This window comes from Protopterus annectens, chromosome 8.part0, assembly GCF_019279795.1.
Source record: "Protopterus annectens isolate FY-2018-M chromosome 8.part0, PAN1.0, whole genome shotgun sequence".
NCBI lineage: Eukaryota > Metazoa > Chordata > Ceratodontiformes > Protopteridae > Protopterus > Protopterus annectens.
Window position 1 is genome coordinate 500,813,859 of NC_056741.1, and position 25,584 is coordinate 500,839,442.

Below are 25,584 nucleotides of genomic sequence, written 5' to 3' on the forward strand. Positions count from 1 at the left end.
CAAGTGTTGTGTATTCCTTAGGGTCCCACATAAATGTGTCATTTATTTTAAAGTATGTCTCTTGGAGAAAAACTACTTGAGCCTTGTTTAGTTTAAGATACCTTAGTAGGTTGGCTCTCTTATATGGGTTGTTTAAGCCATTAGTATTTAAGGATATCAAAGTTAAATCCATATCATAATTCTTTAAAGATAACAAATAATAAAGGAACTTGTATTAATAGAATCCTTTATACATAATACTCTTCCTGAATAGACAATAGAATATCAATTGTTGTATTTCTATTTATCTCAATCCAAATAACTTTCCCCATGAAAGATAAAAGTAAAACAATTGTGTCAGGCATTGCAATACTAGAAAAACAGTTAAATAACAAAAAATCAGCATATTTCACTTTGCTATAAACTTTAATACACCCTATACATGGAATGAGATACATTCCTAGTCTAGCAAACAAAACTAAATCTGCTAGACTACCTATCCCAACCATCAACCTTTGTTGGTTCGAGCCCATGAAAACAAAGTAAAAAAATGGAGAATATATTATAAATTTAGACAAAACAGTAGTGATAAACAACTAATCAGGTATTAATTCCAGTTAGGTTTTAGAGATGAGTTACATACACTATTATTAGAAACATTAAACATTTATACAGTAATTATTCACTAAGGAAGCAAGAGACATATTAGGATATATATAATCTGAATTTAGTGTTAAATAGACTAAGGAAACATTAGCTTTATTAACAATCTAAATGATTACCCATGATAAGATTTATTCAGAGGGTAAGTAAATACAAATGCTAAAAGAATCTTTGATTTGTTCTGCCATTTTGAAGTTTTTATTAGAACTAATACAGATGACATGCTTAGGTATTTTTAGTTGTGTTAGCTTTTCAATGATGTCTGACTGCAAGATTGTATCAAAGGCCTTGGCCAAGTCAAGGTAAGCTGCATGTACTGACTTTCCCTCATCCAGGGCCTTGGTTACAGTCTCAAAGAAGTCAACCAGGTTCAGCAAGCAAGGTTTGTGCTTCACGAATCTGAAGTGGGTGGGGCCAAGTGCTTGGAGATTGTCTATGTCCTTGTTTAAGAGATCCATAATACTATGCTTCATGACTTTACAGATCAGACTTTTCATGCCAATGGGATGATAGTTTCCAGGGTCAGTAGTGACATCACCTTTGTGCAAAGGGATGACAATGGCAGTTCTCCATGCTTCTGGAATGAAGCCTGTGGGTGAAAAGGGTGCTCAATGGTGAAGTTAGTTCTTGCTGGAGATGGTGAAGAATACAGCCTGGGATACTATCAGGTCCCATGGAAGCTGTGCTCTTTGCTTTTGATAGGGCCTTTAACACTTAATCTATGGAGATGTGAGGTGCGGAAAAAGTAACAGGGATGTTGAATGGGCCTTTGGGGGGGGGCATGGAGTGAAGTTTGCACTGAACATATCTGCTAGCTGGTTGGCTAAATCAACAGGATCAGTGTAAGTGATACCATTAAGTACTAATTCTGAACAAACTTAGGCTTTGCCATGGAGGTTCCTGATTTAACTGAAGAAGGATTTGTGTTTTCCTGCTGTTTTGGAGGCGAGTTTTTGAATCATAATTGGCTTTGGAGGTTTTCAATAGTTATCTAATTTGCTTGTTGAGGTTAAGGAGGGAGTTTTTCCAATTTGGAATTTGTTCCTTTTTACCCTTGGACAACAGTTTCTATCTTTTGTTGTAAAGCCTGTTGATAGAGGCTTTCTACCAGACAGGTTTATGTTTCCTTGAGGAGCAGGTTTTAGTTCTGTTGGTTATGGCTGAGTCCATGCGGTTGTACAGTTGCTTGTATTCGGTATTGCCATAATGTTCAGTATAGTTGTCTGCAACCTCTGAGGAAGCGGTAGTGTGAAGCTACTGATACCCTCCATTAGGAAGTTGTGGTCAGCTTTTGAGAAGTTTTTTAGCCTGGTTGCAGCTAGTGGGGGGGGGGTGTTGGGTGGAATAGAAACTTCGAATGAGACAGACCAATGATCTGATCTCAACAGGGAAGAACATACTATGGGAGTGGGCAATGGTGACCCATATTGGTGAGAACCAATTCCAGAATTTTACCCCCCCCCCCCTTGTGGGATTTGAGACGAGCTGATCTAGTGTGTTAGAACTGATGAAGTCAAGGAATCTTTGGGTGAGTGCATAAGTGCAGGTGTAGTTCACCTAATCTATGATGAGGTAGTTGAAGTCACCAAGGATCAGGGTGTTAGAGGGTACCTTGATGGAGTCAAGTAGTTCCAGGTAGGTGGAGTGGGTCTCCTGAGTCATGAAAGGGGGGGTGTCTATGACTGGCTATAACATGGATGAGTGTCTTGCCAACTGTCAGTTGCACCTGCAGACATTCTAGTGCATTGTGCTCTCAAACCACTCTGTAGGTGTGCCTGTCCTTTATGAAGATAGAGATTCTACAACCCCTAGTCTTCCCAACCTCATTTTTTGGGTCAGAATATGTGGAATAAGGTATAGTCTGGTAAGGCAGGGGTGCTCTTCACAGCCTGAACAAAGATTCTGTGACCACCACATGTCAGTATCTGCCAGTTGGAGGAGAGCCTACAGTGAGTGCATTTTCAGTTTAAGGCTCATAGGGTTAAGCAGCATGACCTTCAGATTGCTTTTTGATAGATCTTTTATGCTGGAAGATTTTTCTTTGGGGCATTGCCTAAAAAAGCCACACTGGGGCAGGCAAGATCGTTGGCCAAGATCCGGAATCCCAGGGGTGACAGCTGGAGGCCATCTCTGGCAAAGCTTCAAGGCCTGTCAACCATGTCATCCCGGGGATACAGATACTGGATCCCCTTGGAATGACAGTAGAAACTAAGTCAATTGTTGAAGTCAATTATTTTTTGCAAGTACTGTGATACCACTCTTGTGACGGTAGGATGCTGCTTATGGTTAGGTTCATACCTGTCTGGGACACATACTCTGAGAGCTCAATCATGTCCCTCTTCATATAGTCCGGGGAGGTATGTCTCAAGTCATTTACACCAACAAGAACAATGACAGAGTTATCCTTGTACCTGTTGTGGAGAGACTTAAGTGTGTGCGTGATGTGGTAGATTCTGACACCTGGCAGCCAACTGACCGTGACCTTCTCCTTGTTGAGCCTGGTAAGGGGGACATTGGTGTGTCTCACAATTGGGTACCAATGATTGGTAATTGGCAATGAATGGGTTTTGATTACTTGATGCATTTTTAAATTCAGGTTTAATATAGGGGCATTTTAATATATACATTTATGACAGAAAGAATGAGAGTTTGTCAAGAAGCACTTATAGTGTTAGACAAGGGTAAATAACCTAGGAATTGAGATGCATTGGCATATATGATACAAAAATCAGTTAATCCATAGAGTAGCAGATATTCACCAGCTTGTAAACATAGCTAGGTCTGAAATCTACCAGGACAGTTCATTGTCAACCTAGGCTCCCAGGACCAGTTTCAGTTAGGGTGTTGCCAATGTGATGGCTACAAAGGGAATCTTACTTGCCAAAGGTTATAACTATAATTTCTTGGCATTTATTTTCAGTCCATGTTTTTGGCACCAACTGTTTGTTTGGGAGGTCCTCTTGTAGGGTCATGGTGTCCTGCGGGGAGTTTAATATGGCACAAGTTTTGAAGTCATCTGATAACCTGGCCAGCGAAAATTGCTTAACACTAGCTTTGACCTCTGAAAAGTAAATGCCAAAGAGAAGTGGTCCAAGAACTGAAACCTGGAGCACTCCACTACTAATAGATCTTTTGGATGAGGTAGTGTCCTTCACCATTACTTCCTGCATTCGATCTGAGAGCCAATTTGATATACAGTGAGTTACACAGGGGTTAAAATTTAAATGGGAAGAGATTACCTATGATGTCCACATGTGGGATGGTGCTGAATACCTTTGCAAGGTCCAGATATGCAGTGTGCACTGATTTGTTCTTGTCTATTGCTGCAGTGTGTTTTTCAAATAATTCAGCCAAGCAAAGTAGACAGAACCTAATCTTGATGAATCCAAACTGAGTTAGGTCAAGATCTGTAGGCTATCTGTATCTCTATTTAGCATATATGATCAAGATGTTGGGTGAGATAGGGGAGAAATGGCACCTGTGGGTAGTCATAGCAGTATGACGAGAACGGCATGAATGAACAGAGTGCCAGGGGTAGTGTATAACAAAAGGATAACAAATAAGCTGAAAAGTAAGACATGCAAAACAGGGGTATGGCCAGTACTACTAAATGGTACAGAAACCTTGCAGCAGTTGAGCAAGCTAGAGGTGATGGAGGTGGTGTGCCTGAGATGGATAATACAATGTGCACTATGGGACAATTGAGGAAATGATGAGAAATCAAAGTAGCTCCAATTACAGAAATGGTCAAGGAGAACAGATTAAGTTGGTTTGGACATGTGCAGTAAAGCAGAAAACAATCTAGTGAAGAAGATTTGGGATAGACAGGAAGAAACTCAAATAGTACCACAGGTGCAGTGCATTATGAATACCACATACCACAGGTGCAGTGCATTATGACTCTAGTTTCTGGTGCTTTATCTTTTTCTTGGTTACAGACAGGAAGAAGGCAAGAGGAAATGAGAACATCCAGCAAAGAGAGAGATGGATTGTGTGAGAGAAGACCTGCGACAGTCAGGCATGACTGTCAAAGAAGGTAGGTGAGTGGCACTAAATCAAAAGAGAGATGGCAACAGATGACATGACAGCCTGGCTCCATGTAGAAAAATGAGAACAGGAGACTGATGATGATGATGATGATGACCTATATCCCTATATACTTGCCCATAATGATCATTTCCATAGTTATGTAGATGAGGCTGGTCCAGTTTATTAGTTTGTAATTATCTGGGTCCATTGTTGCCCCAACTTTGTGTGAGAAAATGACTCTTGTCCTCCATTCATCCAGCACAAAGCCTATTTTAAGGTTAATGCTGAATAACCTCTGCAAGTTGTCTGACAGTACGTTTCTGGCTTCCACTACACAGCATGCATCTTTAAGCTAGGAGTTAACCAGTTAACCAAAAACAAGACTTCCAGTTCTCCCAGAAAAAAATAAAAACACTTTTTTTTTGTAGTAAGTGGCATTTGTGTACACCAAATACCCCTATAAATGAACAGCATGCATTAATCATACTTATGATTAATCAGAAATATATAAAAGTGGTGCCTCATATTCAAAACAGAAAAGCTAGTAAGTAAAGCAAACATGATATAATTTAAAAATAATACAGCTGTAAACATTGAGTAACAGAAAGCACTGAACCATGATATACCTGAAGTAATTGGGTAATATTTTCCTGTCTGTGATTTGTGCATATGTACTTGAAAATAATTACTTATAAAAAGGGGGAGCATCAGTGATTTTTACAGCACAGTAGTGCCTGAGCACAAAAAGTGATTAGGTGGATTCTGAAAGAAATCATACAGGCTTGTCATTTGCCTGCCATCAGTGGCTGGATGAAAGAAACAAACCTCTCTGAACCAATGCTGAAAAAAAATTACCTCTACTGTAATTGCATATATTGAAACATCCAAACTATTTGTATCTTGTCTAGGTATATCCATATACGAAGCATAATTTAGACATTGACATTGTTAACTATTATTTCAATTGGTATGCAGGTAATTAAAATAAAATATTCCTCAGTAAGAACCTTACATGGAGTGTGATTCAAATCACTTCCTTGGATGATTCCAACAAAAGGATTCTTTGTTGCTTTATACTATAATAACATTTAATAAAATATCTCCATGACTATATTAGTTATTAATACTAACAGTGATGGCAGCAGATCAGTTGCTGGTAATCACACTGCTTTTCCAGTTAATAAAATCTCAGAAGGTTTTACAATTTTGCTGGCCACTGTGATGATCTTCACGACCACCATGGACATCTTTGGGAACATACTAGTGATGCTCTCTGTGTTACAAAACAAAAAACTCAGGAATGCTGGTAAGTACAGTTCTATGAAATCAACTTCTATTTCTAGTTGTAAATGGCAGTTTAAAAAATATAGAACATATCTGGACCTATTTCCAACCATTAATTTTGAAATTATTTTTATTATATTATATTTGGAAGTATATCTGATGTAGATATGATGTATAATGGCAAGTTCAGGGCACTTTTTAAGCAAATGATTTCTGTCTGAATTACTTCTTGAAGGGTTAGCACTTGTCCCTGTTTATGCAGGACAGCCCATATTTGGGCAGCTGCGTCCTGCAAGAAAACAAGGAAAAAGAGAAACGTTCCTGTAATAGCTGCATAAAACAATTATTTTATATCTGAAATATTTTAATATGATATTAAGCAATATAAGCAATTCAAATTATGTAAGAATAAGTATTGATTTTTGCGACAAAGTGAAAGTTAGTATTTTTTCCGTGGTTTTGGGTATGGTTTGCCCTACAGAATTTCACTTTTCAAGAAAAAATATGTCCTGATTTGGCCATCTAAGAGGGCGTCATCCCTAGCTTATTGCAGATCTAGGAGTAATTCATAAAACATTTCACTACGTAGTATGCATCTCTAAGCTAGGAGTAAACCAGACCAAGGCTTCCAGTTCTCCCAGGAAACAATAAAAACAATTACAGAGAGTCATACAGATATTGCAGCAGTCAAAACAAACATAAATAAACAAAATGTATTTATCATAATTATTCAAATATCATTCTAAATATTAGAAAAACAGTAAACTGGTGAATATAGCAAACATTATGGAAGCTAATGAAACTATATTTTCTGACTCAAATGGCACAGAGTCACAAACGCATAGCTGATCTTAGGCATAGACCAGCTAGGCATCCACCTAGGGCAGCGCTCTAGCAGGGGCACTTTTTCCAGTATTTATTTATTTATATTTTGTAGTAAAAAAATTGTTTCTTTAAAATGTGTTAAATACAGGAAAATTGATGAGTAAGACAAACTGTGAGAAAAATGAAGACAAAAGTAATCTGGATGATGTAGGTAGACCAGGATAGGGGCACCAGTTGGTTTGGATGGGGTGCTGTGGAACCCTTTTGCCTAGGGAACCAGCTGAACAAAGGCTGGCCCTCCACACACACACACACACACACACACACACACACACACACACACACACACACACACACACACACACACACACACACATCAGTTAGTTCAGATATGTGAACAAGTGATGGCAGAGATGACTAAAAAATTATACCTCTAAAGTTAAAAACAGCCACATTTCTAGCATCTTGAATGAAAATGATTAGAAACTGACAAAAGTAGAATTGACATTATAAACTGGAAGATACATTCACTGCAGCCTATATTTCTTCTCATGTTTACTACTTCTACTGTTGTCTGTTTGCTTTAGTGAGTGTTCTATGTCTAGGATATGTTATATATATATATATATATATATATATATATATATATATATATATATATATATATATATATATATATATTTATATATTATATATATGAGTGTGTGTATGTGTGTGTGTATGTGAATGAACTAGAAAAATATGAAATCAATGTAATGATCACAAATTACAGACATTACTTTTAAAAGTCATAGATATAGTTCCTGAATTTGAAAGCTGAACTTATTTTTTCAAACTTTTAATCAATACTAAATTAAATGAAATACACATTTGCTGACTATTCTTTATTAAATTGCATTTATTTTGACGTAATTATGATGATTCATTTCATATATACATATTACACACAAACTGTTTGCTGTCGCTGTCTCTTTCTTTTCATTTACTGATCACCTCATATCTCCCTTAATTTAGTCAGTCTTAAAATGGACTTATTCCTGCAATTATATATTTTGTAAACAGTTTTTTGTTTTGCTTTATGTCTTTGAACTGCTTTTTCCTGTGTGACCTCCCGCTATGTACTGCCACTCTGATCGAAACTGAAGGCATTGAGGATCGGAATGCCTGAACTGTATGTGCCAAAAAAAAAAAATGCAAAAAAAACACTGCAACCTCCCATGTGGGGACAAATCTTCTACACCCGTCAAACTAATATATACAAACTCCGCAGTCATACCAGCTTGAAGAAGGTGGAAATTCCACTGGAAAGGGCATCACTGCTAGCACAGCTCACCAACAGAAATTTTCTATGGATGAAGTCTGACCATTGGAGTGTATAAGCTAAGGCAAATGAAACTCGAGAGTTCTATCTTTGTCCACCAATAGGGTGATGCCCCTATGCATTTCATTGCTGTTCATTTATATGCATACTGTTCAATGAAGGAAGGTTGTGTAAAATAACCATTTCTCTCAGTTATTGTACTGTGTTAACAGGCTTTGTTGAATGTGAAGATCAAATTTGAGGTATTCATGTATGGTAATAATAATATAGACATATGTATATGTGTGCGTGTGTATGTTTAAACATGTCTTCTCTATATTTAGTTAATACAAAACACATTCTTTGCCTTCCCTTTAAATACAAAAGTATGTGTCACCTACAAACACTAATACATTAATTATCCTTTATTTTACCCTTGCTCCTTACATGTATTTTTAATATCATTGGTGGGCTAAGAGAATACACAGATATGCAGGTTAATCAGTATTTTAGTCTATATGGAAATTATGCTTCATCCACCCACTGGTCTTGTTTCCAGAGTAAGGCTTCCACCCTTGCCTTCTTCAACAACGCTAACATCTTAACTCATTCTAAGGTTTGAACTTCAGTCACTTCATTGTTGTACTCCTAAACATTCCAGTTATGCTGTGCTGAGGATGCCAGCTTGAGGGGTTTGGTTTTATTGGTTTGAATTTGTCCATAAACAGACTTAAAAAAGAGAAAATTCATGGACATTCAGAATTGTCTTTGGGGTGAGAGGTTGGCATAATGATTAACATGTTTACCTTACAGACACAATGTGCAGGGTTTGATTCTCACTTTGAGCAATTGGCTAGGCTTAAAATGGCCCACAAGGGTGGTTAGCCTAGTATTAATCTATGGATCTATGAACCTATAAACTTGATGCGCCTCCTCCACTGACTAACTCCATCTGTTCCTCTTCCTCCTCACATGAGAGATACATAAAGAATAGAAAATAAACATGTGCTCAAGTTGAGGTCAGTCTTGTCTTCCTTGAGCTTTTTTAGCTAGGCTTGTATTAGTATGAAGGCTAATTGCCTAGTGCTTATCTATGAACCTATGAAGCAACATTGTCTGAGGTCCCCCATAACAAAGGTCCTATACATACTGGACTCCACTTACATGTTTGCTTTGTTTACAGATATAGAGCTTGGTTCACCCTTTTTAGCCTGCTGGTAATTATAAACTCTGTCATCTGACTGTGACTTGAAGTTTCCAGACTTTCCTTGGCACATTTTCCATTACAGGTACATCTCAAACTCCTTCCTTATCCATAGTACTCCATTCTTCCATTGCTTACTCTTCTCTTAGTCCTATTGAGTGGTCCATAACAATTTTCTGTATTTCTTTAGGGAGTCCTTAATATTTATCTGTCCTTATAATCCTCTCCCCTCACCATTATTCTTTATCTCCTGACATGGGTATTATGTGCAACCTCACTTGCTTTGTCAATGCAAAAATGAATGACTCAGTACTAGCATACTCATTCCCAACTTTCAAGTGAGTGTATTTATCAGTGCATGTTTCTGTCCACCATGAGGAGACCATAACTCTGTCCAAGATGCTGCCACTGTCATGCCATTTGCAACAGTACAGCACACTTCTGCACCACTTCACTGCCATCTCCTACTTTATTCCCGTTCCTCTTCCTTCAAGGATTATTTATTTTTGCCATGTATTGTACCCTTTACTCTTTCCATGAAAAACTTAATGTCTTTCTCTCTAGTAAGTCAAAAGTATACTCTATCCTGCTGCTTGATTTTTATAATTGCTGGTTACACCAGATGGCTTGCAGCCCTCCCTTTCTTTACATTCTTTAGCACTGACCACATGCTTTTGCAGATGTACCCATGCTGAAAAGTCCTTCACCATCCTCATTTTCATACTCACTATTATCAGGCCCCTCTTCCAAGCAACCTGTCTAAGGATCAGTTTTTACATTTGATGAAGGTGAGTCTTAACAGTAATGTGTCGTTCCCATTAGTTTGGGGTGCTGTTTGGTTTCCCTACATTGTGAGCCCCGACAGCTTGTTCATCCAAGCAATCACTTTTTAAGTCAGTTAAGAGTCATGTTGCTGTACAAGTTTAGTTTTGCCTTTGTCCACCACTCCTATTTCAAAATTATGTTTTTCAGATCTTTTATTTTTAAACTCACTTAACTGGACTTGTACTTAATCTTTAATATTTCATATTCATCTCTTTCATCTCTCTCTATTTGTTCTTATTTCCATCAAGTTTTTTATCTTTGTTCTTACATCAATATTATTTTACTCAAGTTACTCAGTTTCTATTTTACTGTAACCAACAATGGACTGAATATGTCTCACATTATCCATAATGACTTCTAATTTCCATTCTATTGTGTTAATATCTGTTCTCTTGGTTTGCCATGTTACTTTCTTTCCTCCTTGTCCACTCCACCATATAAAGTAATTAAAACTATCCTTTTTTCATTTTTCTATGTTCTTCCTGCTGCTTGGTCTCTGTAGCATACTGTCCAGAGTCTTGGGATCCAGATAGTCTGTCATCCTTTCTTGGTTGTCCCACTTTCAAATGTCCATATACTTATTTCTCTTCTCTGGCCTCTTATCTTATCCTCCACTACATGTTAAATACTATTATCAGTAAGTCTGTGTTGTCTTACTTCATAGCTATTTCACTTGTACTAAGTACATTTTATTTCACAGTTCATTATGAGGCCATCAAACCCCTTCTCATCTCTGCTTCTTTCCTCCTATTGTTGCACACCCTTGACATGCATTTCTTTCTGTTCCACTTTCATTTGTTCACATGCATTATTCTGTTTCTTGCTGTGTTACACTTACTCGAGGCAGTACCCACCTTACATTTTTCAGGATAAATTACATCTCAGTTGAAAACTGTCTCAGAAAGTGTTTAACTACTTAACTGAACTGAATAAAGGACTGATCCAGAATAAATTATCTTCAGGCTTCTTTCTTTCTTTGACCAAATGTAACCTGCTGGAAAATTCTCTAGCAAATAACTTTTCTCCCTAGTGGCTGGACAAGAATACCTTTGCTTCACCATGAAGGCTAACGTGGCACTGGTAACCAGAACTCTGCAAAATAAAAGGGTTCTGCAGTGATATTTCTAATCCAAGATGTGGCTGTTTCCCATGGTTCTTACAGGTAACTGTAGGATTTTTAACTTCATTAATGCAAATGAGGAGTATTTTACTACCCTTTTGCTAACACTCCTTAGTAACTTTAGCCCTATACATATCAGAGTGATGTTCTCATTATGGATGCCAAACATATCATGTCAGTTTGCGTATGCTCCATTACTTCCTAATGCATAGCATCATTTTCATGAGATGTTTGTCTCATTGTTAGAATAATGCTAACATTAATACAGTGTATCTTTAACAGAGAATTCGATTTCTAGTGTTTATCTTCCCCAAATTGTGTTTGGCAATACATTTTCCCAATGCCCTTGGAAAAGAAAATTATTATTTTTGGTTCTTACTTCATAAGACATTAGAACACGCTATTGTTGTACATCATGTACACATGACATTTGTTGACCAGAAAAAATGAAATCTGTGCAAATTTATGTGAAGTGAATGGTAAACAAAAGAACACCAATTAGGCTTTAGAAATGTATTGGTGATACATAGCAGTAGTACCATATCCCTGTAACCATATGGAATATGACACTGAACTTCTCAGAAAGAAGCATGAAGTTGGTGACATCAAAGCAAAGAAGAACTACAGGAAGCACATGACTGAGTAGGGTTAAATGAAGTAGGGCTGGGATATAATATGGAAGGTCAATAACTTTAACTTTGATCAAATGACAGCTTGAGTTAGTTGCAATCATTCTCAGGCTGCCTCAGCATCCAGTCAGTATAGCCACATTATTGACTGCATGCACATCAGACATATGATAATAATAATAATAATAATAATAATAATAATAATAATAATAGTAATAATAATCCATTGCAGCTTGTTTTACTCAAACAGAAATACCAGCCCTGCCAAGTAGGGGTCAGTCATTTTTAACCACAGTCTGCTTCTTTGTTGACCAATTACATCCACTTCACTAACTGTGATCATTTTAGATATCTAAGTCTGATAAAACTAATGTTGCAGTGCAACTTACCACATCACCACAGCACACACACACACACACACACACACACACACACACACACACACACACACACACACATACACACACACACACACACACACACACACACACACACACACACGCACACACACACACACACACACACACACACACACACACACACACACACACACACACATACATGCCCACCAATTGTAGCCATTTTACTAACTGTGTATACCTCAGATTCCAAAATGCGATAATTAAAGGAATGAATTTATATCTTTAATAATACATATATATGACATTTCATGACAAGGAAATAAAAATGTTTACCACAATCACTATGATTATAGTGTTATATAGTATATGTTTAAAAAAATATTGCATTTAGTAAAAAAATAAATAAAAGACACAGTGGTATAAAGGCATTAGACTAAACTGCCCTTTCCTCAGAAAGGTGAAATAGAGTTTAATATCATATGATGATCCAGGCATTTTCCCAAGAATTGCCTCTTAACATCATCATCATCACCATCATCATCATCATCACTACCATCACCACCACCATCATCAAACCTCAGTTTCCAATTGCCTACATGAGGTCAGGGTATTTTTTTCATCTGTTGCTACTGCTTCAGTTTAATGACACTCTCTTCCCTTTTTTGCAACCATGCCTGAGTGTTACAGATATTTTGGATCCATTCATCTCTTTGCTGGATGTTTCCAATTCCTCTTGTCTTTTTCATGTCTCTCCCAAATCTTCTTCACAAATTATGTTCTGCTCTCCCGTACATATGTCTGAACTACTGCAATCTATTCTCTTTGAACTTTTCAGCAAATGGAGCTACTTTAGGTTCCAATCTGATACCATCATTACTTCATTTGACAAACAGTGTGCATCCTACAAACTATTTCAGATACTTAATCTCCATCAACTATACTTTCCTCATCTGCTCTGCTTTATTGCTCAGGTTTCTGTAGCATGCAGAAGTACTTATTGCATCAGTGTTTTGCACCGTTTACTTTTTAAGTACTTTGTCCTTTTTCTTTCCCATACTACACCTGACATTCTGTGCCAGTTGGCTGCAGTACCTTTGATTCCTGCTTTGACTGCTTCATTCACACTTCCCTTACCCTCAGTCACCCCACACAGATGCTTGAATTGCACTATCTTCCCTTCTGTTTACATTTTCTGCTTCTTCTGACTTCCCTCATTTGCTGCCATGAAAACTGCCCTGTATGTACTCATGTTCATCACAGGTGCCTTCAATTCTGCATTCCATTCCCCTATTATTTGTTGAAATTTCTTTTCAGAGTCTGGTTGTAATATCATGTTGCCTACATATAGTTGCTTTGTTGACCTGTCCCCTTCATTCTGTTTTCAATTGTAGTCAATCACCAGAATGAATGGAAGGACTCAAAGCTTAACCCTGATGCACATCCACTCCTACTGTCTAGCTTTTTGTGACTCTGAACACTCCATACTTCTGTCATTTGGTCCAAGTACATAGCCTGCACTACTTCTACCAATGTTTCTGGTACATCAGACCATTGCAGTGTTGCCCAAAACAGACTTTTTGGGGGGCACCTTTACCATATGCTTTTCTCTAACTCTAGGAATGCCCAGTTGAACTCTTTCCTCATCTCTGGCTTCTTCCCCACTACTGTCTTACTGCAAACATCAGGTGCATTGCACTGCATCCTGATCTGAATCTGAACTACCTGTCTCTCTTCCTACTTCCTACTTCTATCCATATTCATCTATCAGTCACCCTCTCCAGCACTTTAATCCAGTGCCCACAGTTGCAAATGCCGCCTTAGTTCTCTTACATTGGCACTGAAATGCTTATTCTCCAGTCATCTGGGACATGCTTTTCTCTCCATAATGCTGCAAGCATCTTCAGGAGAAATTTCTCCCCAATTCACCTAACATCTTGAAAATATCTAACATAACCTCATTGTAGTCTGCTGCTTTCACTTACTTCATTTTCCTTAGGGGTATTTGTTTGTTTTCTAGGGCATCTCTTCTTCCTCTTTCATTGTAGTCTTATTATGATGAAGAGCAGTTTCTGTCAGGTTTTCTTCATTGAATGTATTAATCGCATCTTTTTTTGATGTGCTGTAGACTGGAAAGCAGGCTGTTGTTGACATGCCTTATCAATGGAGTCTGATGACTACCTTTTTATCTTCTGGTATTTTCTTTGCAACCTGATCGAGTTCCTTTCTGCCATCTGATAAGCTACTGTCCAGAAACTGGTGGAGTGTCTTTGATACTTTGTTCTTTGCTATTGTGACTGCTCTCTTAGCTTTCTTGTTAGCAGGCTAGTATTTTTCTTTATATGGTCCATATTTTCTAGTTCCAGCTTTTCATGCATTCCTTTTTTTTCTTCATTTTGATAACTTTCCTGACTTCTACATTACAGCACACGCTCAGCTTTTCTTATGTACCTTATTTCCATACCTGGCTGAACTGCACTTGTCCTTCTTTGTCTCCATTTCCTCTTCTTTCTGAGGTGCTAGTGTCCTGAGTATTTACATGAACTCTTGTGTTTTGTCTCCAATCAACTTCCTGGTCTTTGGCCTAGTTTCCAATGACCTTAGACCCTTCAATAGTCATTACTTGATTTTGGCCACTAGTGGTTTATACCATGGGCTGAATGTTTCTTACACTACGATTTTAAGAGTTATGCTAGTAGGTGATAACCTTATGGCCTAAAGCCTCTTGTATTCCTCTTTTACAGTTCAGTGGCTTCTTGTTGTGAGGTCAAGTCAGGAAGACTGACAGATACCACATCATGTTCTTAGGGGCAAAGACTGGTCATCCCCAGGTTTGATGGACAATGTGAACTATCAAATGTGGCTTGGTGTATGCCCCTGGACTGTAATCAGAGGGTCAAGCAAGGGCCAGGTGACTCCAGACATCCACCAAGGTATTTCAAGGTTATGGTGTAGCATTGTTCAATAGCGTTGTAATACATACTACATAAATAGTTTGTTAGGAGATTTTAATATAGACTGGCACAACTGCTCTGGCCACAATCCTTCTAATCCTTCTACCCACATTAACCTCCATGGGTTTACCCAACTTATCTCATCCCCTACTAGAACTGATAAACATCCAAACATCAATCCATTCTGGACTGGATTCTTACATCTGATCCCTCCCTCACATCCCAAGCAGACTGTCTACTCGACAGCCTTGGTGATCATCAGTCTACCTTCCTTCTTAGAAGTAGAACTCACCAAATTAACCAAACAACCTTTAGAGTAGTCAGAAATAAAAAGAACTTTAAACTAGTTGACTTTATAAGTGCCCTAAAATGTTACAATTGGAAGCCACTAACACAACTATCTCTAGATGAGGCAGTACACTACTTTAACTCGACTTTCTTACAATTATTAAACAATCATGCTCCCACCAGAACTATAAGAATAAAAGCAAAGTATGCCCTTTGGCTAACTAAGGTAACTAAATCTATTCTCAAAGACAGGGACAAAGCATGGATACAGTTTCACAAAAACAGAACCCAATCTACAAAACAAAACTGCTCAGAACTCCATAATAAAGCCAAAAAACTCATTAAACTAGACAAACTTAACTACTACCAAAACGTTCAGGAAAACATACTCACAGCCTACAAAAATCCTGGGTCAGAATAAATTCTATACTTCAGAGAGGTAAATCTGCTACCCCTACCCTAACAACAGTAAACAACCATGATAATATCCCCATTCAGTTTAATAAATTTTTCAATGAAACAGTTCAGGCCCTTGCAGAAACCCAAATTAATAGTAATTGTTCTACCAGCCTCACAAAATAGCACAAAAACAAGATAATATCTCTAAGTTTAGCTTGCACCCAGTGTCAATCAAATCCATTTTAAAACTTCTCCACAAGCTTAAACCAACATCCCTGGCTACAGATAATTTACCAGCAGACTCCCTACAGTTAGCTGCAGATGTTATAGCCTATCCTGTTGCTATTCTAATTAATAGATCTATATCAGAGTGCGAAGTACCTACTATATGGAAAATCTCCCATATAATACCACTACACAAGGGAGGTGACTCCTTAGAACTCAATAACTACCATTCAGTTGCTACTCTATCACCCTTATCAAAAATACTAGAAAGAGATGTTCACACTCAACTAATGGACTACTTTCTAAAAAACAATCTTCTATCTAAATATCAGCATGGGTTTAAATCCTTCCACAGCACCACCAGAGCTCTAAATTCCTTTTCCAACACAGTTAACCACCACAGAAACAAGGGACAACTAGTTCCTGCCATTTCTTTTTAGATCTATCTAAATATTTTGATATGGTCAACCATAATAGACTCCTTAATACACTATCCACCTTAAACATCAGCACCCCCTCTATCTCATGGTTTAAAAGCTACCTATCAGGATGCCAACAAGCAATAAAATGGCAGAACCAACTGTCCTCTCTTTTACAGGTATCCTTAAGAGTCCTTCAGGACCATACTTGGCCCACTACTCCTCTCTCTCTATTTACTAATCATCTCTCATTCTCCACACCCAATGCCTCAGTAGTACAATATGCTGATGGCACCACCCTCATATATGTAGCCCACACATTAGATGACCTTCACTCCCAACCCAAAACTGCTTCTCTCTAGCTGAGACCTGGTACACTAAGTCCCAGCTTATCCTTATCCCAAATAAAACAAAACTTATTTTTTTTCAGCCCTTGTAGATCCCCGCCAAGTGACAACTTTACCATCATGTCCAATAACAAAACAATGATCACTCCTACCTCCCACACTAAACTTTTAGGTGTAGAAATAGACAACAACCTAAGACTTGACATTCATATAGCCTAAACTATCAAGTAAGTTCACAAAAAACTAGGACTCCTCTATCAGAACAAGCAATTTCTTATTAAACACACTAAAACCACTATAGCCAGGACACATCTGTTGTCTACCCACCTCTATGCATCCCTAAACTAACTAACCTTCGCAAAGCTGACCTAAACAAATTAGAATCTTGTTATAACAAGATTGCTAGATTTGCTACTGAGACCTCATATAGGACCCATCACTGTGCACCTCTCAAGCAACTAAACTGGCTGGAGCTACCTCAGCAACTGAAACTCAATCATCACTGGCACACAAATTATACTAATACCCTGCTAAAACCCCAGCACTACAGAATCTAATACTACTTTATTCTAAAATAAGAACCTTAAGATCTAGTACTGAAACCGCCTAGATGTCATCAAACATAATAATGATGCTGGGAAATTTCTCTTCAGCTACTTTATTTCTAAAGCTTGGAATACCTTACCTTGCCACCTGACATCCAATAGCTCCACTACACAATTTAAAAAACTCCTGAAAACACACTATATGAACAACTGATTATGCTCCTGTGATCCCCAGGATGAATAATCATGTAACAATCTATTCTCCATCTTAACCAATATGCCTACAATATACTTCTCTATTTACAGAACTAACCTATCTGTGTTCTTGCATTGATCCAGAAATCTTGATTTTACTTTGACCCTCTAAACATTATGTTCACTAATTACTTCTTATTCTTGCATTGATCCAGAAATCTTGATTTTACTTTGACCCTCTAAACATTATGTTTGGGTCTATATTAGAACACCGAACGTTCAAAATTTCGAGTGTTCTAATACCGACCCATTTTCAGTGAACATTGAGCATATCGAAGAAACAGGAAACCGAATTTTTTCCTTTGGTATTTTCAGTGCTGTGGTGGAAAGTTATGGGTTCGGTTCAGGTAAGTGTGTGAAAGTGTGTGATTGTGTGGACATGAGAGTTAGGGTTTGGGTTAAGGTAAGTGGATAGTTAGTGGTGTATGTGTAGTTTAGTGTAGGGTTAGGTGTAAGAGTTTAGGTGTATGTGTGTGGATTGCTGTTTGTTTGGTGTGCTTGTGTTGTGTGTACGTGTTTTGGAATGTTCGATGTTTTATATTTTCGATTCATAGGGTTCGATATTAGAACACTCAACATTTTGAATGTTCGGTGTTCTAATATAGACCCTTATGTTCACTAATTACTTCTGTTTTTACTTCTTAATCTCATAGTGCTCAGTATTAAGTTATGCTGCTTCACCCCTTTTTACTTAGTAACAATTTGACTAGCCACAACATCTCATCTGTTACACTGTTTCACCCTTTTACTAGTAATGTTTTGAGTAGCTTCAGCATCCCACACCACCACAATGATGTATCATATTATGTACCCCAGTTATTATTCTGTAATGAGTGATGACTCTTCTAAATGTGATTTCTATAGTAGTATCATCAACAATATTGTCAGGAATGTATATTGTTTTTACTTTGTACTATATGATATTATGTTCTGAATGTTTCTCTTCCTGATTACTATGTCTTACCCTAGAGACATTTACTATGTTATAACTTGATATCCATAGTCTAAGTGCTGTTTATTTCTTCCTGACTGTATGTATTTTATCTGGAGCTTTTATTCCCAGGCTTCCATTGAAAATGGACCTGTGTCCATCCGAACTTTCCCGGTAAACAAATGTAAAATAAAATAAATAAATAAACATAATGACGGTTCAATCTAATGTCAATTTAATGAACTGGTTGCAAATGCAGTGTTGATGTGTTCATTGACTCCTCTCAAGGGGACATGTGTAACTTGTTAGATACTAAGCAGAGATACGATTCATTACATATACCTATGGCATTGTGAGGTGGTATCCAATCTATCTAGGTCTAAAACTCTAAGTGCCTATCAAAAACTTGCAGCTTAGAAATAATATTTAAATACACCTACAATACTTTTCAGCAGCACACTTGTATCTCATATCAAAGTAATTTGGTAACAAGAAACACTTGCCTCTTAACAGATACAATCTTAAAATACAGTGACATACCATATTGTCATTGTAAATCAAAGAATAAACACATTACCCTGCTTGTTTTCTTAACACAAAGAAACATTATTGAAGTACAAAACACATACTGGGAAAATGGCAGACTGATAAATAAAATTATATACTGAAGCAATAAGCCTATATAGGACATCAAGATTACAATGCATAATGTGTATTTTTTTTTTCATTTTTGGGCTGATTTTTCATACACTAAAACACTCAGAATGCTGCATATTACTGAAGTTGTCACACACAAAACTTTTAACACTACACTGAATGTACTCTTCTCTATATTGCACACACATCTTTGTGACATATTTAAATAGGGCTTCACATATAAGACATATCATATAACATCTTACAGCATATGGTAACTTATTTTGCTATTAATTGTCTTGCAGATTATTGTTGCTATGCTATTATACATTATTACAATATTGCTAACCCTATCAGAACAGTTAGTTATGACAACTTAGCATTTTGAATTCATGCTCATTAAGTAAACCATTTAATAACATACAGTAATTCATTTGCTGATTACCTACTCTTTCTATACCACTGTCATGGAGATCCAGAGCCTATATACCAGTTCACAAACATTGATATGATCTAGAAGAAACTGGCTTTTACACATAATAAAGAACACATCAAATAACTAAAAAAAAAAAAACAAAGGAACTCTCTGAATAACATATACTACAGTTGTCCAAGTATGCAGCATTTTTTTACATTTTATGGTTACAGTTGCAGTCTTGTTCTGGCTATTGTTCTTGTTGTTATTTTGTTGTTTAATGAAGTCTGACTTTGTGAAAATAAGGACTTTAACATGCCAGGCCTGTCTATCAGCAGTTGCCTTTTTAGGTTTTTCTAAATTCATATTCTTTACTTTAGAAATGCTGCAGAGCCACCTTAAATGTTTCCATCTCCTACTGTTTTACCTTTGATGTTTCACAACACCAGTGCTTTCAACAGTGCTTCTTATACTCACATTATGTAGACTGTGTCATTTCTACTTCCAGACTTTTCAGATCAGTCAGGATTTATTTCACTAAGTATTAAGAAATTATTTGATCTTCCTGAAATCCATGATATTCTCAAAAAGTCTGCTACAACTCCACCATTTGGCACACCTGTTTTCTCTCTGTTACATAGCTTTTCTAATGTAATCCATCTCTCTCAGCTAGATGTAATTTCTTGTAAAATAGCTTTCTTTCAAAAAGCAAAAATCTTTTATTTTCATGTCTACCGTCAGCATCTGTAGACACCTTTAACCTAAGGACAATACAATTGGTCACAGCCCATAATTGTCCCCATGTAATTGATAGCACTAATTGAGTTTTTTGCTGATGTTGATAAAACCAGCCATATTTTGTTTTTTGACTTTAAACTTTATTATCAGATTCTTCAACTCTTCCTCACTTTTAGTCATCATAGTGGTACCAATTCATGATACCTTTTGTTGCCCATTGTCAGTTCTATTTATGTTAAACAACATAACCATTTGTGTCTTATTACTTCTTATTGATTCTACTTGGTATTATATCTGTTTGTATCTTAAGACAAACAGAAAAAACAGGTAGTTTACATTAAGAAGGTTTGTGGTCTGCACTCTTAAGGAACTAGAGGGTAGCCTCCACCCTTTTGAGCTGGGGATTGCTGGTGTAAGTCATGCTGTGCCTTTATTTGATTGGCTGGAGGACTAACTTGTTTAAAATTTGAATCTCTGTGCCTGAGGCATTTAGCAACGTTTGACAACCATGCTATTTGAGCAGAAGGGTGTTGCTGGTTTCTGCTAAACTCTACAAAAGCTAAGACTTACAATGCCATATCCACTGTTTCAGCACTTATTTTTCACTGCATTAATTGTTTCTGTGCTGAATATGTGCACTTTTTTACTTTTTGCCACGGTCTTTATTTAGAACTGCCTTGGTTTCACTTTTGTGAGAGTAAAGAGAGTGGTCTAGGATTTGGGTACACATGTAGACAGTAGCCTTAACTTCGACAACTATGTGGCCACAGTGGTGAAGAAATGCTTTTATGTTGCACAGCCTATAAGTAAGGGCCTGACATCTTAGTCCAAAGCGGTCATTATTTCACTGTACTCTGCCCTTTTCAGACCAATCAAAGATTACAATGCTCCTTTCTGTATGTACCTGACCAGGCATATGCTACAATTGTTCCTTACAAAAAGAACGCAAGGCATAACAACCCTGCCTTATACAGAGTGCAGTAAAGCCCTTTCCCTTTACTTGGTGCCTATAGATTGCTGAGGGCTGATCTGTGTCTGGCTGACAAGCATCTGCAAACTCCACACTTATGAATCTCCTACATATATGTAAATCAAACAGTACCAGAAATACATGGACTAATGACCTGGATGTCTGTGGCTTTAACAGAAAATACTAGAGAGACAGGTGTGTGTTCCAGAGACTGCCCCTACTATGGAACATGCTTCCCATCCATGTGAAACTGAGTTTGTCTATTACCCAACTTCATCACAACATATCCAGTGGATGGGGAATAGGAAATTTACAGTGGGCCTGTCACTCATTTCCTTTATGGACAGAATTATCTTTTAAATGCCTGTCCCTCAATGTCCTATTTGGCTAGAGGATGTCATTATTCTTTCAGGAAAATTTGGCTAGTGTTAGAAAGGCCCCCGGCTCATTATCCTTTTAGCAATCTATTAATCTGTGGCTCCATAAGACTGTGATACTGAACAGCTGATTTTCTTTTTTCTGTGTAATGCATGCTACTGCTTTAGCTGAGCCTGGGTCATTCCTGAAAATGCACAATCTAACAGTCCACCTACCAGATTATCAAATTGAATACATGCATATGTATACAAATAAATGCATAAAAATACATAAATAAACAAATATGCATATCTGAGTTTGTTAATATTTCTCTTGGCAAGTTTGATTCTGACATCTAATTCTTCCCTGTCAGCATTTCACATAATATATGTATCATGAAAATTGAATCACTACAGTGACAATATACAGCTTTATTGGAGTCATTTTTCAGTCATGAGACAGTTATTCCATATTTGATTTTAACTATTGCTTCTTGTTCTGCCTTCAGATTTGTCAGGCAATAAATAAGGTCATCCAGTATTTCCATTTCTGTCTGAACATGCCCCAGTTTCTTATGGCCTACAGAGTCAAAGACTCCCTTGAGTCTTCTGTTATCTAGAGGATATTGACAATTTGTTCTATGGTATTTCAGCTGCTTATAAAACTGCTTATATATCTGGTAGTTTTCACTCCATGTATTGTTAGACTCTAGCTCACAGAATCTCATGTTTTACCCTTGCTAGTGCTGAAATAAGTTTAATTGTTCAATCATTTGAGCGCTCTATAATTGTCCATTTTTGGGAATAGAATATACATTTCTGTCAAGGTATCCACTATGATTATCTGCCAGCTTTCCCTTCTAGTCCAACAAATATAAACAGACCAGTCATTGTTTCAGTATGGCGACTACAGTGCAAAACATCACCTTAATGACAGAAGCATGGCCTACCAAATTATTTTATTGTTCTTGTTCAAAAAGTGGTGGGCTGACACATCTTTAAACATCCACACTTCTTCCTTTGAAAGTAAATAAGAGTAGTGCTTAATGGAAGGGTTTTTTCCCTTACTAAAGGAATTAAGGATAAACATTAGCAATGTTTAGCTAGCTAATTATACATGCTCTCAAAGCTTGCTAAACATGAAGTTTCAACAAACAGTCTGATTTGTCACCCATATAAGTTATCGTCAGATGCTATTAATTATAACAATCTGTTTTTCAGTTGGTCTGCCTCAATCTTAAACGTAGGCCTCTTGCAAATGTTCACCATATCATGCAGTGATTTTATATGGCACACTAGAATCAATGATGTGATTATAGGAATTGATCTAAAATCAAACAGACAGACATAAAATTATTCTGATTAAGTATAGCCTTAAAGCTGACTGTTGTTATGGTTTAACAACCTTTACCCTTGTTCCACTTCTCTGATTGATTTTTCTCTTAGAATTTGTACATTAATAGAAAACACAGTGGTGCAGTAGTTAGTACTGACTTGCAGAGCTTGTTTCTCTGGGCTGACTCCCATATTGGTACTTATTTTGTGCAGTCTGCATATTCATAGTGCATCCATATGGGATTTTAACAGATTCTCCAGTTTTCTAACATAACCAAGGAATGTGATGTTGCGTGAAATGGAAATTAACAAGCTTTAAATTGTCCTTTGGTGTGTGTGTGTGCGTGCATGTGTGTGTGTGTGTGTGTGTGTGTGTGTGTGTGTGTGTGTGTGTGTGTGTGTGTGTGTGTGAGCACATGTGAGGGTCATGCACATGCAAGCATGCATGTATGTACCTGACAAAAGACCGGTGACTTATTTTTGTCTTATACCTGCTGCCTGGAAAGAGTCTAGCTTCCTCATGACCCTGATTTGGATAAAGTATACAGAAGAAAATAAATAGCACTATTTTACAGCATTTTTTTTGCTGTTGTCTCTCTTTTTTAGGTAATATGCTCGTTATCAGTCTGTCTGCAGCTGATGTCCTTGGTGCAGTCTATCCATATCCTTTGATTACCAGATCTGTTTTGCAAAGCCAGTGGCAATTTGGAGAACTACAATGCCAGATTTCAGCTTTCGTCCATGGTTTGAGTTTCAATGCCTCTGTTTACAACATTATGGCAATAGCAATCAATCGCTGGTGCTGCATTTGTCATGGGATGGAATATGACAAGATATTCACCATGAAGAAGACCTATTGCTATATATTCTTGACATGGATAATTAGCTTTAGTTTAGCTTTACCACTCCCCTTAATGGGAGCTTTACAATACAACCCACATATATACATGTGCACATTCCTATTCACTGTAAGTGAATCATTAACTATTGGTGTTTCAATCTTTCATTTTATTTTGCCAGTAAGTATTGTAATCTTATGCTATGCAAGCATCTGGATTACAGTCTTACAGGTTAAGTACAGACTTAAAAAAGACAGCAAGCAAATTCTACATCCCTCAGATATGAGAAACTTTCTGACAATGTTTGCAGTATTTGCACTTTTTGCCATTTGCTGGGCACCATTCAGTATTCCTGCCTTGATTGTAGGTTTCAGCCCTCCAGGAAAGGCACCATATTTTCCATCCTGGTTGTTTGTTCTTGGCTTTTTTAGTGCATGCTTCAATAGCTGCCTTAATGGAATTGTTTATGGACTATTTAATAAGAATTTCCGGCAGGAGTACAAACGTGTCCTATGGTCACTGTTAATGTTTATAACAAGAGTCATACAGTGAAAAGAAAGACAGGAGAAAAATACATGAATGATAATGAATGTTTTATATTGCAAAGAATGGAAGCATTATGTAAACATCATAAGTATGAAATAAAGTAGACATTTATTGTGTGAAGCATTGCAACACTTCTTTTTAATCCTCAAATGTAAAATAGGCTCTTGCTAGTTGATGCATTTCACAGCTAATGTCTGCAATACTTACATCCATCTTTTAAAGAAACAAACTTCATTCAGCTGTAAGAAAACAATATACAATAAGGCTTCAATAGATTGAATATATCCATTTATTAGTTTAAATTATGAACAAAAAACAGTTTAATTAACTGCTCTTGGTATGGCTCATGTTTCTGACTCTCACCCTGTAGATTTCTTCACTAATTAAGTCAAATATAGTAATACGGGTAGCATGCAGGAATATGGCACTAACTATGGTCCAGGTGACTCAAGTTTGATTAGTTGCTCAGGCCATTTCATGAAGCTGGAAATGAAGAGTGGAGTATTTAACCAGTTGGGATGGTACAGGCTAGGGTCTCTCTAATGGATAGAGTTTAGAGCTCAGGGAAACAATCCGGGCTAGGGGGGGAGAAGAAAGATAAACTATAGCATAGCCAACCAATGACTCTGGAGCAGGATATCAGCTTAGATAGCTCCCTATTGCTCATCCAACTTGGATGTGATGATAACAGAGTAGGGAATTATGGCTAAGCGAAGAAAATAAATCAACTCCTAAGTATGAGATCGTCACTCCCAGACGGTACATCAACCAGGATGTTCAGCTGTCAGACCTGGCAGAACAAATGAGTCTTTAGGCATGATGTTCAAGGGGAAATGGCCAGGAAGAAAAAACATACACACACACACACACACACACACACACACATATATATATATATATATATATATATATATATATCTATATATAGGTCTACTTCATCATGATGAAATCATGAAAACCCACTTCAGTGAAAGACCGGACCATCGAATATATTCCCAAGGTAAGTAGTCACTCATACCAACAGTCACAAAAATGAAACCGCACCACCCCAATGTACCCAGCTTGGGTGCTGTGCCCCCACACCTCCCTAACTAAATATACCAACTCTTTGATCGCACTACAGTTGGGAAAATGGCAAAGTTCACCTTGTTGGTTAACAGGTTACTTAC

General features: G+C 37.3%; 1 protein-coding gene across 1 annotated transcript; it reads left to right on the forward strand.

Annotated features, from left to right (window-relative positions):
- The first annotated feature begins 5,775 nt into the window (after positions 1 to 5,775).
- Positions 5,776 to 24,421, forward strand: LOC122808274 (melatonin receptor type 1C-like). The gene is made up of 2 exons (XM_044079238.1): positions 5,776 to 5,977; positions 23,637 to 24,421. The coding sequence occupies exons 1-2, from the start codon at positions 5,776 to 5,778 to the stop codon at positions 24,419 to 24,421; spliced, it is 987 nt and encodes a 328-aa protein (XP_043935173.1).
- The last annotated feature ends 1,163 nt before the right edge of the window (positions 24,422 to 25,584 follow it).